The 19963-nt window shown below is 40.3% G+C and overlaps 1 protein-coding gene across 21 annotated transcripts in view; it reads right to left on the reverse strand.

Moving 5' to 3' along the window:
* Positions 1-19963, reverse strand: part of TCF4 (transcription factor 4) — a 315197-nt gene that overhangs the window by 189146 nt on the left and 106088 nt on the right. For 18 of the 21 annotated variants that reach the window (XM_043546602.1, XM_043546604.1, XM_037902556.2 and 15 more), the window contains one exon: positions 18668-18764. The exons of the other annotated variants lie outside the window; for them this stretch is intronic. In XM_043546602.1, the coding sequence (XP_043402537.1) occupies positions 18668-18764 (97 nt within the window). The remainder of the gene's footprint in view (positions 1-18667; positions 18765-19963) is intronic. 21 annotated transcript variants of the gene reach the window in all.

Genomic DNA, 19963 nt, shown 5'->3' on the forward strand with positions numbered 1-19963 from the left:
CCCTTCACATAACAAAAGAGCTAGGAGGTCACCTGATGAAATGAATAGGCCATAGATTTAAAAGAACAAAAGGAAGTACGTCTTTACTCAACACACAGTCAACCTTTGGAACTTCTTGCCAGGGAATGTTGTGATAGCCAAAATTATAACTGGGTTCAAAAAAGAAATAAATTCATTGAAGATAGATCCATCAATACTATTAGTAGGACCTAACAAATTCACAGTCCATTTTGGTCAATTTCATGGTCACAGAACATTAAAAATCGTAAATTTGATGACTTCAGATATTTAAATCTGAAATTTCATGGTGTTGTAATGAAGGGGCCCTGACCCAAAGGGGTGGGGAGCGGAACAGCAAGGTTATCGTAAGGAGGTTGCAGTATTGCCACCTTTACTTCTGCCCTGCTACTGGCCGCAGCGCTGCCTTCAGAGCTGGGCAGCTGGAAAGTGGCGGCTTCTGGCCGGGAGCCCAGCTCTGAAGGCAGAGCCGCCGCCAGCAGCAGCGCAGAAGTAAGGATAGACAGTATGGTGTGGTATCGCCACCCTTATTTCTGTTCTGCTGCCTTCAGATCTGGGCCTCGGTCAGCAGCCGCCAGTCTCCGGCCACCCAGCTCTGAAGGCAGCAGCGCAGAAGTAAGGGTGGCATGGTATGGTATTGACACCCTTACTTCTGTGCTGCTGCGGGCAGGGCGCTGCCTTCCGGAGCTGGGTACTTGGTCAGAAGCTGCCGCTCTCTGGCCCCCCGGCTCTGAAGGAAGGATGGCAATTCCACAACTCTGCAACAATGACCTTGCAACCCCCCAAAGCCCTCTTTTGGGTTGGGACCCCCAGTTTGAGAAACGCTGGTCTCCTTCATGAAATCCATATAGCATAGAGTAAAATTACACAAACGACCAGTTTTCACAGGAGAGACCAGATTTCACAGTCCATGACGGGTTTTTCACAGCTGTGAATTTGGTAGAGCTCTAACTATTAACCGAGATGGTCAGGGACACAATCTCATGCTCCAGGTGTCCTTAAACCTGCAACTGCCAAAAGCTGGCATGGAGGATGGATCACCCAAAATTACCCTGTTCTGTTCATTCGTTCTGACGCATCTGGCCCTGGCCACTCTCTGACCCAGTATGGCTGTTTCTATGTGCTTATGTCCACCACACTGCAGAATCTGTGATAGAAAGTTGGTCTGGGAATTGACTATTACCACAGTATCTATCTCCAGTACCCAGCACTACTTGAAACCCAGTACTCTGTTCATTCTCCTGGGATTCAGTCTGAATTCTAGCACTGGTGCTAGCATCATTGATCGGTCAGTATCTCCTGTCAAACCATCCAGTGTATGAACGCTGGCTAATGTGAAAACTGCATGGGCACTGATATCTTCTTCCTGACTTGTCATACTTGCTCCGCTAGAGGGGCTAGCTTAGCAGTACTGACATGGAGCTGGTATTGCTTTATCTCTGGCATTTGGTGGCATTTGATTCCCTCTTAAGCTTTTTAAACTATTACCTTTATGTCCATGATTTCTGAAGTTTACATGAGGCCACTCAGATTTCCTTCTTTTTCTTTTACATTATCCCAAACAGACAAAGAGAACATGAAAAAGAAGATAGAGTGAGAGATTGGATGTATCACACACTTAAAAAAAGAAAAAGAATTTAAAGTATTAAAAAACACTTGCCACTTAAATGGCAGACCTCTCGCATCCAAGACCTAATCAGAACATGGTATCTTCCAGTTATTTCAGACATATACACAGTAGGCCACCTTTTAAGATCTGCTGGTTAGCTCAATTTCCTCTTAATGAGTTTTAGAGAGCAAGCATGTTTTCTCCCAAAAATATTCTTCCATCGAAGCGTTGCAATTTTGGTTGTGTTCTCTTTTGAGCTACAGAAATCATTTATGGCCATAATCACATTGTAAAAGTTTGCAGAATAAAGAGATGTATAGGTGTTCTGGTTTTAGTTAAAATGATAAATAATCCAATTTATGGAGTCTGTTAAACGTATGCTCTTTTTCCTCCACAGGGTACAAGGATCAAAGCATGGGCCTTGTATACCCTCATTTGCTTGCATAGTATGAGAGCTTGATATAGATTGTAAGTTCTTTGGGGCAGGGACTGTTGTTGGGTTTTGTGTTTGTATAGCACCTAGCACAGTGGGATCATGGTCCATGACATGGCCCATGACACGGTGCTCTAATACAAATAAATTAATAAAATAAAATAATAATAATAGACCATGTGTGATGCATCTAGTGGTATGATGCAAATGAGATATTCTGTACCCTGCTATGGCCCAAAACTATTCATTTTATTATTTTTATCAGAATTGTTTTATACTTGACTTTATATTTTGTGTGTCTAAGCCAATATACAAAACCAATGTAGTACTAGAAACTAAATACTGGGGACAAGAACAGCTCAATCCTGGCAGAAACTGTGAGAGGTGCCTAAAATAAAGAGAATTAAAAATATAGCAGTAACCAAAGTACAAATATTTCTTGCTGTAAGACTATGGTGTGTTCCTACAGAAGCCAATGCTAAATTTCTTTCTTTGAATAAGCTCCTAATTATAGAGAAAATACTTAGAAGAAAACTGTAATAGCAAGACAAACTGCATTTAGTTTTGACCCAAAAACAGGTTGCCATCACAGCTATGCCCTTGGTAAGCTCCAGTGCAGTCTAATATTAAAATCCAGCCATCTTTGAGCCCCCAAGACTTCCTCGTACACTTAAATGATCATATTATCTCTTCTTTGAAGAGAAATATAGCATCTTATAATAAAAGAGCCTGCTCTGACTTAGCTTCTACATTCCTTGATTCAAAATATTTATATACTATAAAGTTCAGGCTCAAGGTAAGTAAGGGCTCAAGATGATTATTAATCATCCAGCCAACTCCACATTGTTTTACACATCCTGTCCCTTAACTAGAGAGCATAACAAAACCATTGTTTTTGCTTGTTTAACAGACCGTGAATAGAGCAGCTACGTAAATGACCTAGTAATTCAGCAAATTTGTTTTGTTTCACACATTTTTCCACATATACACTTTCCAGCTGTAACACAGGTCTATTGCATATACAAACCAGTCATCTCCTCCTGCCTCTGCCTTTCAATGTATATTTACTAATTATGTGATCAAAATACCTCTGGAAAATATTAAGATTGTAACCAATTCATAAACCAAACATTTTTAAAAGATGTGCCTGTGAATGCTTTGCCTGGTTGGCTGAGATTTTCTAGAAATTGGATTTCCCTCCACCTGCCTCCCCCCCCGAATATTTTAAGGAAGTCACTTACAAGCTACTTTTAATGCTAGAACAGGTGTGAGCTCAAATTCCCTCTGCAACTAATATCAGCTCAGCGAGAGAACAGCAGTAAATTCTTATTTGAAAGCTAAACTAAGTTCATCTTGATAAGGAGCAGAAGCTCATTAACCATTAAAATGCCTCATAAGTGTTATTTTAAAAGCAATTTCTTTGTCTGACTGTATTAATGTGAGTTTGAGATGCAGAAAAATGCAGCTCCTGAGAGCACACGAAAATAGAACCTCAGTAAGTACTGCACAATTGTGCATTATGGCAGTTTATGCTAGGGTTGTGTGAACCCCTACGGAGGCCTGTGGACTAAACCTTGTAATTTGGTTCAGCAGGACTGGAAAAGAATCAGCCCATAAGGTCGTTTGGAGTTCAATAACTCTGAACTCCAAAAAGAACCTCCACATATCCCTAAATCCCCCATCTGGGTCACTCCACTTCCCCCCCCTCCAGATTTAACAGCAAACCCTGTGATTTCCCCATGTCTTCAGGAAGGTCTCGTGGGGAGAGAGGAGGTAGCTGTAAGCATGTGGGTGTAGGGGGTTTCACCAACTCGCCTACTGTAGGGATGACCTCAACCAATTTTTATACCCAAACTTTCAAAATATTGAGCCTCATACACAAGGCTCAGGTCAAGCAGGTTTGAGGGTCAATGAGAACCTTTCACATAGCTCTCCTCTATGTCATCCTATAAGGAATACAACTGTCACCAAAAATAACTAATTAAAAATACTGAACTTGTTTTAAAATAAAATAGGCTGGAATGTAAACTTCACTGAAAACTATGTAGTGCAAAATAATATTACAATTCTTTGCCTTGTATGCAGACATTCAAAGCCAAAGTCTACAGGTTCTTTTTATACATCTGACATTAGTTTTCCAAATAAATGAATGTGCATTTGTAGCTTTTTTTTTCTGCCACACTGCACAAGAGGCCTGGGTTAGATACTAAAGGCCAGTGTGTTAGTGGCAGGTGCTTGTGGGGGGAATGGCTGTGCTGCAAAATGCATTAACTCCTGGATTGGAACAGTAATATTTTAAATCTATACAATGCCTTTCATCCCAAAATGTTTCACAGAACGCATATTATATACATATATTGTACAAATGCAATGCAGCCATAGCGGGAAGCAGTCGGTATGCTGGGATCTAATATCTCCAAAAAGCAGACATGGTGAATTTTTGTGGTATATTCCAAAACACCTCCACGCCACAAACCAGGTGATACTCAATGTATCTGCCTGAAAAGCACAAAAGGCTGAATCAATTATTCTGGGATCTGCACCCAAACAGTCTGAATGATTAAACCAAACCTGACGCTGATAATCATCCAGAAGCACATCAATGTGTTCTGCAGAGACCTCTATGGCTAATCTAGAAGAGAAGTTGATGAAGGCAAACCCATCCAGCCCTTCTTAGATGAAGGAAAGTCATAACCTGTAACTTTGAGATAGGTATAACACCAGGAAGAGGAATCCTAGCAAATAGTACTCCCATAACAACAACAACAACAAAAAGTCCAAAGAACTGAGTGTTACAATATGTATGTTTATTTAATGAATCAGCTTAAAGAACAGTATAAACCCATGCTGGACACAAGCAGTATGAAATTCTTGTTGATATTTAGCACTGACCAAGAGTTTTAGGAGATTTTGAGGCAGTTACTAAATTATCTGAGGCAATTCTAAAACTGATCTATACTTCTTTAGGTTGGAGACAATTCTATCATTAGTTCATAACTTTGTTTACCAAAATAAATACAAAAATAATAAATTACTATGTAGCTAAATCTGGGATGCAAATCTGATGAACATCACTCCCTAAAGTAATCTTTCCATTCAAGAACAAAATGGACCAACTATACAATAAGTCTGCTTTCATAATCTGAATTGTCTCTTTGAGCATTCAGAGCATACAGCTCTCTGTGAGGTATTATTTCAAGGTAGGATGTTTATTATTAAGACTAGCCACATTTTCCAATTTTGGGGGCACTGTCCAACGAAAGAATTTGGTTGAAATGCTTGTGTAAAATACAGCTGACAAAACTTGTAAGGGTTTGATGATATTTGAAAGCCATGTCGCAACTCCCCCAGTTTACCTCAATGAAAAAGTCTCCTGTTACACACAAAGGGAGCTGAAGAAATGTTTAATCCACTCAGCAGGTATATTCTTATTGCCTTCAAATACAGTAGTCAGGATGACAGTGGTATGCACCGCAAAAATCACAACATAATTCTCCAGGTGACATACAAAAATGCACAACAGGAATATATTTATATAGACAGAAGCCTGGAATCAGAGACATTTCTCTGAAGGACAAATTTGCTTTATAGGAATACTGTGCAGGGGCTTGACCTTAACACCTTTGAAATTAACAGCAAAACTCTAAGGCTTCAACAGGAATAGGGTCGGCCTCCATGCCTGAAGGCCTAAAATGTGATCTCTCAATTTTGAGATACCACAGCAATCAGATCATCTTCCCACTCAGTCTGCTCCTCCATCCTGCTAAGAAAGAAGCTCCACTGACATGATTCTTGATTTGTTTCAGTATCAAGTCTAGTTATAACAATGCCAATGACAGGCAGGGGCATGGCTTTGGCATACTGTGTGTGCAGCTGTAAACAAATATAGGATCCTGGGTTTGTGCATGATATACTGTCCTAGTGTTGTAGCTAGTGATGAGTCCCTAACAAAATCCCAGATACGGATACCTCTTATATATTGGACGGGGACAGGGGTGGTTTCCAAATTTATATCTGGACCTCTATCTCTTTATCGGATCAAATATCCCTTTTCTGGGCCATGCCAAACCCCAGCATCCAAACACCAGTGTACTTTGATGTGGAAAGAGAGTCATTATCCGTATTTGGATTTGAATCTGGCATTCCAGGCCCATCTTTCAGGGTGGTGGAAATGGTGATTGATTTCTGAGACTGAGAAAGACAGTTAAAAATAAATATGTTATTTTTAAGGTAAGTAACATTTTGTGCCTCTCAGCCTTGGCAGTGTCTTCAAGCTCTAGACATACACCTTGCTATTTTAGAAGGTCTTGACTGCTGTAAGAGACCAACCATTGTGGTCCTGAGAATGGTCCCTCCATCTGTTTTCCCTACCCCTCGTTATGTTGTCTGTGACACACAATTATAATTAACATTTAAAAGGGCTATATTATTAACATTTAATTGTATTGCAGTTGTATCCTGAGGCCTCAATCACAAAATGGGCACCACTGTGCTGAATGCTTTACAAATGTAAAACAAAAGTCAGCCCCTGACCTAAAGAAATCAGATCCAAGTGAGGACTATATGAAACTGGTGGGTATAGAACAAAACAGTGGTGGAAAAAAACAAGGATGACTAATAGGAACAGCTCTTATCTGAGTCAATGGGGGCTATACTTTAGCATCAATGAAAACACATACAATCACCCTTCGCCTTCTGCCATGACTAATCTAAGGGTATGATTGTGCATGACTGCAGGTTCAGCTGACATACCCAAGGTAGATTAAAGATAGCTATTTCAGGTATTGGGACAGTGACGCCATGACCATGTGAGCTGCAGCGCAGATTAGCCCAATGTGTAATTACCCAGGCTTTGTGGCAGTTTTATACAGCTAGCGCTGCTGCAGATTCACTGTTCTAGGTCTGGAGGTTGGAGCAAGCTACATTAAAGCCAGTGATTGCTGTCTAGAACTAGTGTTCCCTCTAATTTTTCCCAAGCATGTGTGGAACGAATTTTGTTAGGTGCACCACTATGGCGGTGACGTGTGACACATCACCTCCATATTGGTGCACCTAACAAAATTCATGTGGCAGGGGTGGGGCTGAGGGGTTCGGAGTGTTGGAGGGGGGTCAGGGCTGGGGCTGAGGGTTGGGCTGGGGGGGTGAGGGCTCCGGGTGCGGGCTCTGGGGTGGAGCTGGGGATTTGGGGTGCAGGAGAGGGCTCCGGGGCGGTGGGTGGGCTCTGGGGTGGGGCCAGGGATGAGGGGTTTGGAGTACAGGCTGCCCCGGGGTTACGGCGGGGAGAGAGATGACTCCCCCCAGCTCTCTCTCCCCACAGCAGGCCCTGGGCTGTGGGGGAGGGGCACCTGTGCCCGCCGTGGCAGGTCCAGGGCTGGGGGAGAGGCATCTCTCCCCGTCGCAGCCCTGAGCGCCTGCACAGCACTTAATAGGCTGCCGCACAGCTTAGAGGGAACTTAGGTCTCGACATACCCTAATAGGGGGCCAGTCATTACCTTTTTCCTTGCCAAGAGACTTTCTGTGTCCCAAATTTTACATAGAAACCTCTAAAGTGTCCACCTCCATCCTCATAACACAAAAGAGATGGGGTTCCGTTTCAATCTTGCTGAGGTTTTCTATGAATTTTTTCAGTTCTGACTTGCACAGCATTCTGTGAACTTTCCCATTCATCTTCACCGGCTGTACACTTGTAAATATTCTGTGGTCATTCGAATACAAAGAATCATGTGTGTCAGCTACGAGTTGCAAACTCATGAAGCTTTGCCCAACACCACCACTCTCCAGGCCACAGCATAATGCAACAGGAGAACTCAGACATCAATTAAACAAGTTTCTCCTTGTAAAACTGGGAGATCCATATGTCAGGCCAACTATCTGTTGATAACAGTACTAAGAAAGGTCCATTTAATGGGGGCATTACAGAAGGCATGTATACTTGTATGCTTCTCTACAGGAATAATGCAATAACAACACAAGCATCCGAATGATACGACAAAATATTTTGGATATAATACATACATCATGCCAAATATAGGATAAAAATAACACAATATTCAAAGAAATTTCAGAAAGAAATAAATGAGCTAAGATCTAGTAACTAGGCCAATACTGGCAAGAATCAGATGGACAGACTAAATAATAGTAACAACAAAAATACCTAGCTCTTATATAGTACTTTTATATTGCTTTATATCAGTAGATCTCAAAGCACTTTACAAAGGAGGTCAGTGTTGTGACACTGCACCCCATATTCTTCACAGTGATATTATTATATGATTATGGCATAATTATGATGCATTTTGTACAAAATGGATCATGTGAGGTGTCACTGGAAAAGTTATGATTTTCTGAATATGATTATCCTATTAGTATACACGGATAATTTTTGAATCTAAAGTAAGGAATATTGACTACATATCTGTATTTCAATCATGTGGACTCTGGGTGACTACCCTCTCTAATACAACAACAGAGAAACCAGACAGTGCTGATGGTCCATCAACAAAGACAATGGACTCTGGAAGAACTTAACCTTCCTGTGACCATTCCAAATACCCTGTAAGTAATGGCTGCTGTGACTCAGCAAGGTATGCAAGGGCTTGTAACCAGGCCACATAACTCTGGACTCCATTTTGGGGTGTCTATGTTTTTCTACACACTGGTCTGGGAACTGGTTTTGGAACAAAGGGTTCCCACTAAATGCTATATAACGCAGCAAGTGACATCATCAGTTCTCCTTCACTCCCCCACAAGAGGATTCCTGAAAATACCTGAGGAACAAAGACTGAACTGTGGGAAGTGCTGGACCCAGGCTAAAGGGATTTATAGCTTGTGTATGAAAAACCAGGGGATTCCAAGCTGCAAAGTAATGTAGCTTGTGCCTTAAGAATCTGCATCCTGCCTGTATCATCAGTTAGGGTGAGAGATTGTTAATTCAAATCCTATCTTTCTAGTATATTAGACTTAGTTTGCGTTTTTGTTTATTTACTACATAATCTGCTTTGATCTGTTTGCTATCACTTATAATCACTTAAAATCTATCCTTTGTAGTTAATAAATGTATTTTATGTTTTAATCTAAACCAATAAGCTTGGAGTGAAGTGTTTGGGAGGGGTGAACTCTATGCATTTACACTGTACAGTTCCCTGTGTAGCACAAGATAGTATAATTTTGGGTTTATACTCCAGTGTGGGGGTCCTAGGCTGGGAAACTGGTGGTTATTTTGGCTATAGCCTCTCTATTGTTGGTTCACGCAGTGGCTGGTCAGAGAGCCTGCATGTAATGCAGCTGGGTGTGTCCTTACCTGTGTGAATGCTGGAGGAACTGTAGGAGCGGTAGCCGGTCTGCAGCTTGTCACAGCAGCACAGTGTGAGAGGGAGCCCAGGCTGGTGGGTCAGAGGGTTCAGTGATACCCCAGTTCCAGGTGGCACCCCAGGGGAAACCCGTAACAAGTGTCATTAGGGATAAGGAGACGTATTTTTGTTTGATTTCTTTCCTTGTGCTCTCTGCTTGGATCAGAGAGCACAACAGAAATGCGTTCTTTCTTTTTCTTATTCTCTCTAAAAATAATACAGATGAAAGTAGAACCACCACCTGATCACATAGAATAGTCTCAAGCAATCACAATGAAAAGAGAAATACCATGTTACTACCACTTTTGGCCTGTCCCAAAAAGGCCATTCTCAGTTTTGATATATACCATAAAGAGTGCCCTGGAAAAAAGCTTGTGAGTACGGTGAAACACAAGGGAAAAGAATCAAAAATTGCTTCAGGCTCCAAAAATTTTTCTTGGGAACCACTCACTGCTGGTTCATGGGCACAGTTCAAGCTCAATCCCAGGCTGAATTAAAGGGTTTCTGCAATGGGAGTCAAACATATCTTATTCAGTGAATGAGTAGTTATTCAGTATTTCTTTTTAGTCTCCTCAATCAGTGTGCAGTGGAGGGCTTGTTGTCAGCTGTCAACAGCAGAGGACCACTCAAACCATTCACTGAATAGAAATGTTATTAGCTTTTCCTCTTGAATGTTTCTATGATACTGTCACCACAGTATCCGAGTGCTCCACAAACACTAATGAGTTTATCTTCACAAACACCCCCGCAAGATTAGGTGTCATTATTATTCCCAATTTACATTTGGGAAACTGAGGCACACAGAGATTAATGAGAAAAACTGTCAGAAGTGTCCACTGATTTTGAGTGCCCAACTTGAGACTCCTAGGGCTGATTTTTCAGAATACTTAGTTGTTGTTTTTTAGCACTTACTATGTTCAAAGCACAGTTTCAACTAACTTCAGCTACAATTCTGAGTACTTAGTGTTTCTGCAGATCTGGCCCCAGATCTCTCACGTTGAGAACCCAGAATATGAGGAACACACAATTAGTAGCCACCTGTGAAAAATTTGGCTTAAGTGACTTGCCCAGCATCACACAGGAACTCCGGCACAGACAAGGATAGACTCCAGTTCCCCAGGATAGCTTCAACTTCCTTAACCATAAGACCATCTATTCTCTTTATTCAGCCCCCCGCCAACACTCTACACCTTCCAACTTCTGCAACAAATGAGGCAGGTGTCCTACATACAGTAGACCTTCTTCACTACACAATCCTGATTCATTCCCTGAGCACCATCCATCCTATGCACTGAATGTGGCAGGAAGCCAATGGAAAAAATAGGATGCGATGATGTCATTAAAGACTGTATCATAATGCATATGCACAAAGGGGCTGAATTCAGGTTGCACAGGCAACCTTAATTATGGCATTTCCTAACTTTGAATCTTTGATTTAACAACCTTAATGTTCTTTAATCTTTTTTTTTTTTTAGTGATTTCCTAATTTAAAAAACAAAACAGAAAAACAGGAATTCTATCCTTTGGAACCATACTGACACGCAACTTGGGTCATCAGGAGGTTTCAGACCTTTATAGAAACAGCACAGACCTCAATCACCGTAGGTAATGGAATAACTGACAGCAGGAGTAGACTGTTATCCTCCCTGTGCATTAAACACTAGAAAGGGAAAAGACATTTTGCTGGAGGGGAGGAGTTACAGCTATTTCTTGACAGCAGAGGAATGTAAAGACTCAGTATTCCTGGGTTCAATTCCAGGCTCTATAAAGAGAATGTGATTTAGTGGTTATAGGCATCTTCCCCGCAGTGTGTCCCTGCCTATCCAGCACTCCTGTGCCACCCCACCCCCCTCCGCTCCCCTCCACATTCTGGCTCCCACAACCCCTTCTTCCTCTGTTCTCATATTTTCCCCCTGTAGAGACCCCATACCTCACCTCTCTGCATTCAAATCATTCTCGTTACCAGCAGTGGGAGGACTGACAGCACAGGAGAGATACTCTGCCTTTCCTAAGTTACAGTACCTTGCACAGCAGTGGCCCCAAAGCAGCAGAGAGAAGTAATATCCTGCAAAGCCTACTCAGCCCCAACAGCCCTGTGCTGGAGCATGCTCAGTGCAGAAGGAAGCTTTGGAGAATTTAGCGGCCAAGCTAACAAGTTTCTACTGAGCATGTGCAAACTGAATTCTTTCAAAGGCTCATAAATTAGTCAATATAGGTGAATATTCACAGGGTTGGAAAAATGCACATCCCTGACACCAAGCCAACTTCCCTGAAAAATTTAATGTCCCTGCAACAAAGAATGGAGATGCTTGAGCTTCTCAATGAAACAGCTCTATGAATTTTTTTTTAAATATGGACAAAAGACCATATTTTTCCCTAAACTCATTCTAAGAAATCGGGGAAACCATTTTTTCTGAAATTTAAAAAAAAAAAAGCTTATGTCAGATAGTCGGTATGGAAAATTTTAGCCCAAATAGTTATAACTTGGGAAAGTTATAAGAAATTGAAAACAAGGCCTTATAATTGAAAATGTTGAGCAACCTTAATATAGGCAGTGCTACCAACTCTGCCAATAATCACAGTAACTGAATAAGAAAATCATATCCAAATAAGGACAGTTCTTACAGAGATGAGTGCTGTCATAGCACAGTATATATTAATGAAACTTTACACTTACTTGGAATACCCAAGGAACTCAAATATTTTTCATATAATAATTTATTAAGCCTCACAACTCCAATCCATTTTACAGATGGATAAACCTAGGCTAAGTTGAAGGAAAAAAAGAGGGTAAGCAACCTGCCAAAGGTTACACAGCAAGTTAGCAGGAGAGGAAGTAGAACCCAGGAGTCCTACCTAACACTAAGTGTTATACAATACAAAACACTGTCTTTATATGCCAGTTTTAATTAACAACATACAGTACTATATAATCTCACATAGCAAGATGCACCCAATTTGTAGCTTAGCATCATTTGCAAGTTTCCATCCATTTTACCTGGGGAATGTGCCATCTCCTCAGAAATAAGAGAAAACCAGGCAAAAACTTGACAGGATAATAAAGAATATTTACAAGATGGAAGAGAGGGGACAGCAAACAAATGCAAAATGTCCAATTGGAGATGCAACTACCTGTCTCTACTAAATTTCAAGGGCTAGCCCTCTGAAAGGCATGCTGAGAAAAAGTTCTTATAAGAAGACAACCACGCACTGGGAAGGATCAACAGTGACTCGGTAGTTATGATGGAAGATACTTCTGGGGAAGGAGCTGCTCCAGTATAGTGCATATTACCAGTACATCACATCTGTTTTCATTTTCTAGTTAGGAATAGAAAGAGAGCACAAAGATCCATAATCTTGTAATGACTTTGTCTTCACATACATAGATTATTAGCAAAGTCAAAACTCCCCTGAGCCAATCGCCTGATGCATATCAGCTACATAGCCAGCAGGACAGAAAGGAGCCAGCATTACACCTGATAGCCTGCCAGATCATGTACCCATTTTACAGCTAAGTGAAGTAGAAGTGGCCTGTCCACATGAATCAAGCAAGCACCAAGCCCACAAGCGTCAGGCTTGTAGTCAAGTAGCTTCATCACTCAGCCACCTCACCTCTTTATCCCACAGCCATAAAAATTAAGGTATGTATGTACACTGAATTTGAGTTCCTCTAAACGTTCTCAAAGCATACATCAAAGATGGACAAAGTTCTGCAGCATTTGTCTTATGCCAATAAATAGATTAGACTGTTCAACAATGTACATAAAATCAATACTCCCAATGCTAGAATTATTTGATGGGGAAAAAAGACCAGGAGAACTGCACAACCTGTTTTTGTGTATTTTTTAAAATAAAGAAATAAAGCAAGCTTGCCTCTGATCTTATCAGTGGCCATTAAACCAGCCTTTTAGTAATCCACAGGTCTGGGTATCATTGGAATGGGTAACATCTCCATTTAGGTTTTTTTCCTTCTTTGCACACTCAAATGTGACTGTTTGTCAAGTGGACTGTGTAACTCTCCTTTTAGTAGACTGCTGCTGGGATCTCAAAGCATTCACAATATTTCACCTTTTACCATGTACTGGGTTGCACTCAGGATGGTTAGAAATACTTTGAAGCAACACAAAGCTAAGTATTCCTGCAAGGCAAATTGAGCAGAGAAACTGAATTATAATGAACCAGCAGCTGTCACAATATGACCACAGTAACCAAATCAAAATATCAACCAGTAACCCAGATGCGATTCAAAGGTCACCAAATAAGCCAGGAGCTTTCTTCAACATCGCCTGAAACCTCAACCTAATCCCTGCAGTGAAATGTTCCATTAAGCTACAGGGGGTTTAGAAACAAGTTACTGTATACTGGTAAATGATTTAATGTACTAGCAAGATATCATAGGTAGGATCAGTTCACAAACAACGCACCTGAAAATCAAGCATCCAGTATGGAATGATATACAACTAAAACAATGTATTCCATGCCCTGTAGTATTACCAGTTCTTGTATGTATTCTTACTGGGCAATGTTCATTGGACTCTGGAGACGCAGAATGATAATTGTTTCAACACATGGAAGCAACACTTTAGGAGAAAAAACTCATTTTCTGCCATAATATAGTGTTAATTCCCTACAGCCAATTATTAAATGGCTTGAAGCAAAGACAAATTTAAATACTCACTGCAAGAATTTGGACACTTAAAAAAATAAAACACATTTCAGTTAAAATACATACCTGAAAACAAAAGCTTACAATATAGGCCTACAGCCACCACAACATTTCTACAAATATTCATGGCTCATCGTATGCTGTCAATAACATTGATACCCAAAATCTTTTCTTCCTGGAAAACTATTCTTTCTTCAAAGTTAAGATTACATGCTAGATCACACATAATAAGAGCTAGATTAAGCCAATAAGGTACAACCCATGAAAAGGGAGGAATGTAGAGGCTTTGACCCAGGGGTAGCTCCCAGAGACACTATGCCTGAGAAAGGCACCATGCTTTTGAAGGATGGCCTATTAGACCAAAGTAGTTCCCAGGTACATCGTTTATAGAATGCAATTTTGCTGGCTGGAGTAAGGGTGGGAGGGAACACCTCAGCTTGAGACTAACACTGATGTCAGCACTAGCTTCCAGCAGTCCTTGTGTTTTCTGTGCACAGTGGCTGAGAATTGCATCTGGCCCCTGTTGTGAGGGGGAAGTAGCAAGCAAGGTTCCTTTCATTCTCTCCCTGTGCTTTTGCCAACAGCAGAGCACCATACATAAACTTGACCCTGACTGTGCAGCAAAAAAATCAACGTCTTGTTTGCTAGTACAAGAGGGACATACAAACCCACATCAGTTTACAGGTTAAGTTAATCGCACAGCTCAATTGCTTTGAGGCCTCTGATGAATTTCTCATATATTTTCATATTGAGGGAATAAGAAGGTGATGTGATTTAAGACCCTAACCTTTCACTCTTGTAGGCCTAAGTCCAAAACTGGTTGAAAGAACTGGACTCAGGGTTGGACTCCTTGGTGGCCATTTGATTTGCTTACACCATAAAAACATCAAATTATTCAAAACAAATGTGCTCAAGAGATGATCTGAAATACAACGGGTGTTGCAGGCCTGGATCAAGGTGCATTGGCAGTATACACACTGAATCTTGTTTTTTTCCCATGCTCTGTATGCTTATGTCTGTCTACACAGTGCTATTTATCTCCAAGAACACCAATAAAGAAACAATAATAAAACCTCAGAATTTAAAAGACAATGAGGTAAAATATTTAGGTTTATAGCTCACAACATTAAAAAAACCAAATATTTTAAAATATAAAAGAAAATTCAAAGGAACTGAAGTTTGTAACTCTTTTCTATAAAATGAATATTGCTCATCATATACTTTGCTGCCATCCAACTCGGTTACTGAATTATGGGCACAATCATAAAACACATATATTTACATTTATTGTTAAGAATAATAACAATGTAATGACATAGAAAGAAACATCTTAGAAGTTAAAAAATGCTGTTCTTTTAATCAGATAAAAGCTATGGATTATGAAACTACTAAGGGCTAGATTCTGTTTTCATGCCACCATAAATCAAGTGTAACTCCACTGAAGTCAATGCAGCTACACTAGTATAAAATAGGCTCAAGTTGGATGATAATCAGGCTCTATATCTGTATCAATTGCCAGCAAAAAGAAGAGCATGTGAATAAAATTACATGTCTCTCTCTGCAGGTGCAAACTGCTCCACAGTAGATCTTTGGGGTCCTTTTCTTTGGATAATTTGATGATCTGACAGGAAGAGGGAAACTGATAAAACATGTACTGGGAGCTACATCCCATATTAGTTCAGGATGGACTCAATTAAAGTAAATATGGTGCACTGTTTGTAATTGCAACAATTAGAATTCATCATAAAATCACAAATACAATGTAATCAGCACAAATTAATAGCAGTTTCGGTTGTGGAAACGTTTGGGAAATAAACAGCATTACTGATTATTTTATTGAATTATTATCATCATCATCATCATTAATGATTAGTTAAGTGTGCAAAACCATACAAGACACAGAAGAAAATAAGGTCCTTGTTGCCCAAGAGTACTAAAGAGTTTATCATCCCTCAAAGAATTCTCTCTCTGTATTTAAAATGATCTTTCTAATCACCAACTTTTGAAACAGTTAGTAAACTGCTCTCTGACTTTCTGCTCAGCAGAACATTGCCTTGGCCTCAACTCTGAGTCAGTTTTGTCAATGTCAGGTAAACCGTCTCGCCAAAAACAGAATCCTCTTCTGTTCAAAATCTGCTTGAGGTGGAAAATGTAGCACTCTGAAAACAATAACAACCCGTGTTTCAGACCAGACAGCTTATCTGACAGAACAGTGCTTTCTTTAGAAACAGTGGGAGATTCACAGACTTAGTAGCATTCTCTAGCATAGTACAGCAGACGGCCTTGGCTTCCACATTTAGGACTTGATTCTAACTATCGCAACCAAGGCGGGAGTGCACGGGGACTGCAGCAAAAGTTCCAGGAGGAGCTGACTCCTGGCATCTTGCTAGGGAGTGTACATTGCAACAGCTCTCATTCACCCTCATAAAAGCTCTGTTGGCCAATGCCCCAGAAGGTGGGGTACCAGTGCCACCACCCACTATTCCCCTCTCTCATTTTGGGTAGCCAGCTTCAGAGGGTGCTAGGAGGGAAAACTGCCTCCACTCCCTAATGAGACTGTCTGGCCTCTGCATAGGTGAAACAAGAGACACAGGGAGGCTCCTTGCAACATTATCCCTACCTCTGCCCCTTGCACACCTGAGCAGGTTGGACACAATCTAGGCTTTAAGAAATTAGTGGAAGTGGGGGAATAGAAGTGTGGTTTCCATGCGATTTGCTGCCTAAACTAGCACAAATTAAAAGGAATCTGCTCTAATTACCAGAGAATGATTTTAAATTAAGGTTACAAAATGCTTTAGATTGAGGGAGCAAGCTGATTGGCTTCAACAGTAGGCGTGCATTATTACACAATAACACACTTGTCAGAAGCTGTTAGCCTCTCTCTCTCTCTCTCACACATGCACACTAATCTGCACATGGAGGAACATCAGTATTCTTATTTCCAAATGATTTTATTTTTTCAATAAATGCACATACACTGAAACTTAAGGACACTGCAGGAACATTCCACGTCCAGACCTTTCAGCATGATGACCATTACAAACCAAGTGCTGCTGAGAGACATCTTGAATTTGACAATGTTGATATTTTCAGAAAAATTGAGGCCTGATTATTCTCTCAGCTGCGGCTGTGAAACTCACATTGACTTTGACAATCAGGCTTCAGCAGAAAAATCACATTTAAGAAAATCTAATCAATCTGTTATTTTATTCCTAAAAATGTGCTTGCAAAACTATTTTATTGTCATGAATACTTTTTTGAAATAAGGGAAAGCAGCATTTTCCCCAAATGGGGGGGAAACAATTGCAGTCTAATGCTATTTATTTATTGGGTAAGGCAGGAGCAGAGGTTAAGAGAGACAGACTTAAATTGCAAAATCCGCATTAAAGGGTTAAACGTGAAAGCATCACTCAGCCCAGTGCGTTCACAGAAGTGTGTGATGATTTGTAACGTATTTGTACTACCTAAACCCAATGGCGTGAGTTAAGAATGGAGTGTTGGAATTTCCTTGCTTTTGTTGGCTTAAGTCAGACCCTTGAAACTGTTGTAACTATGTTTTGTGGGGGAATACGTACAAATGATTACAAGCTTCAACATTATCCCAAATGTTAAACAACTCACAAATATTTCCTAATATTAAAAGACAAGGCATATTTTAGGAGAACACATTACATTCACAAAATGATATATCACAGTTACAGCTCTATGTTTTCTTTGGCTTACATTCAATCACGGCATTTCAGTTAGTTCATTGATAACTGCAGTAGAAGGGTGTGATCTTGGCCAAGCACAAGGATTACTAATATTTTTACATCATATATTTACTTTAACCAAACTCATTTATCAACCATGATTTAAAGACAGTAGCTATCATTCACTTGCAGATAATTATAGCCTTTCTTTATACTGCTATGGTTATAGCTGCTACACTAAATCCTTGCAAGCTTCATTAAAATGAATGCGGGGACATCCAAGCTTTCCTTAACTGTGAGGGCTGACTTGCCAAATGTCACGAGCTGAATTTGGCTTGTCCTGAGCGGAGCATGTTGCAGGCAGCCTCATCTTTAATCCAGTAGTTTGCAGTCCAGAGAGACTGCAAGTCCCAACACGCAATGATCCATCACAATCCAGAGAAAACAATGGTTTATGATCTCAATCTCTTGTTATTTAACTGTTCCCTCTAAAGAACATTTAGTTGTAATATTTTCAGCAACATTTTTTGTACTTTAAAAAGTTCTGTTTAATTCTCTGCCAAGTGGTCACACCTTTAAGAAAACACTTAAGCCTCAGGAAAAATACATTCACTGCTCTACGTAAAAATGGCAGTCTGCTTTAAATGCCATATACTTCTTATATGAAGAAAATAGAGGCTATTCAGTAAACAGCACTGGTGTACATTTTTCAAAATATGAGGTTGCTTAAGAGGCAAAATTCAATATTTCCTCCCAAAGACTATGTACAACAAAACCCAAAATGTTTGGGAGAGGAACGCAAGCCCTCAGATTAAACTATGGTGCACTCACTCACTTCCACTTTTAAAAATTAAGCCTTTGAAAAACAAAACCACATTAAGAAATTGGATTTCTTCTTACTTTGTATTCTGGAATTGACAAAAGGAGGAGAGAGATTGTCATGTGACCCAAGGTCCCTGCTTGCCATGTGATCATAGTGAGTCCCATCTCCATAGTTCTGTTAATAAATTGGGAAGGGGAAAAGAGTTTTACAATTTTAACACAAACACTTTCTGTAAGAATAACAGAGAAAGAAGTTATACTTTTCCCCTCAATTCCTGAATAATGAAGAAACTTTATTCCCTCCATTGCCCTCTTCCACTGAGTTTGTTGGGGGCAATGCAATCCAAAATTTATTTGAAGCCGGTTTAACATTTTTATTTTGTTAGTAATTAATATGTGTTTATTTTGTGGACACACCTGCCTGATAATTGAGATAATATACCAGGGAGCGTGGTGCTGTGCAAGCCATCAAATGTCTTTCATCTGCTGTGCCAGTCTTTCTGCTTTCATATCAGTTGGGGAGAAGAAAGAATAAATCTGGGTTTTTTAAAAGTCTACTATCTGTAAGTAGAAATTTGCCATTTTAACCCAGTGGTTGTTGCACGCACACAAAGGCAAAATTTGGCCTGAAGTGAATGGGTGTTTAATACTACTTCTCTCATGAAGGAACAAGACCCAAAGCTGGGAGGATTAACCCATGAGCTTAACTTTATGCGCTGTGAGTACTTCCACTGAAGTCACTGACGCTAGTCACAGTGCATAAATTAAGCGCGTGCGTAAATCTTGTCAGGACCAGAGTGCACATTTTCAAAGCAGCCCCAGCCTAGCCTCCCAGTCTAACCTCACAATTACTGTACTTTTACAAACCCTCAAACGTAATCACAAAAATGAACCAGAGTCTGTCCATCTGTAGTGCTGCTATTCCATTTGTATCTTCAAACAGTGTTACTAATTTCTCACAGCACCTCTGCGAGGCACAGAAATATCATCCTCATTTTCAGATGGGGAAACTGAGATGCACAGAGGTCAAGTGATTTGCATAAGACAACCAAAAAGCTGATATGGAGCCCTGATGAAAATTCAAGATCCTCCCCCCCAGGGACTGTGCTCATTTCTTTTATGATTTCATGATATACTGATACACTCACATTCAGACATGTATGCCTAAATAATTGCATGTGGAAATTTACAGGTTAATTTTCAAAACATTTTTTCCCCTAAAAGCAACCACAAGTATCGAGGGGGAAAAAAAGGATAAAAATAAAACGGACAGATGTGTGAAGTAATGATGTAATGGGGCTAAACCAGGTATAATAAGAAATGGTGATTGGCTTTTCCTCTTCTATGGAAATGGTTGAGATTCAATCCTGGTAT

Source organism: Chelonia mydas, chromosome 5 (genome assembly GCF_015237465.2).
Source record: "Chelonia mydas isolate rCheMyd1 chromosome 5, rCheMyd1.pri.v2, whole genome shotgun sequence".
NCBI lineage: Eukaryota > Metazoa > Chordata > Testudines > Cheloniidae > Chelonia > Chelonia mydas.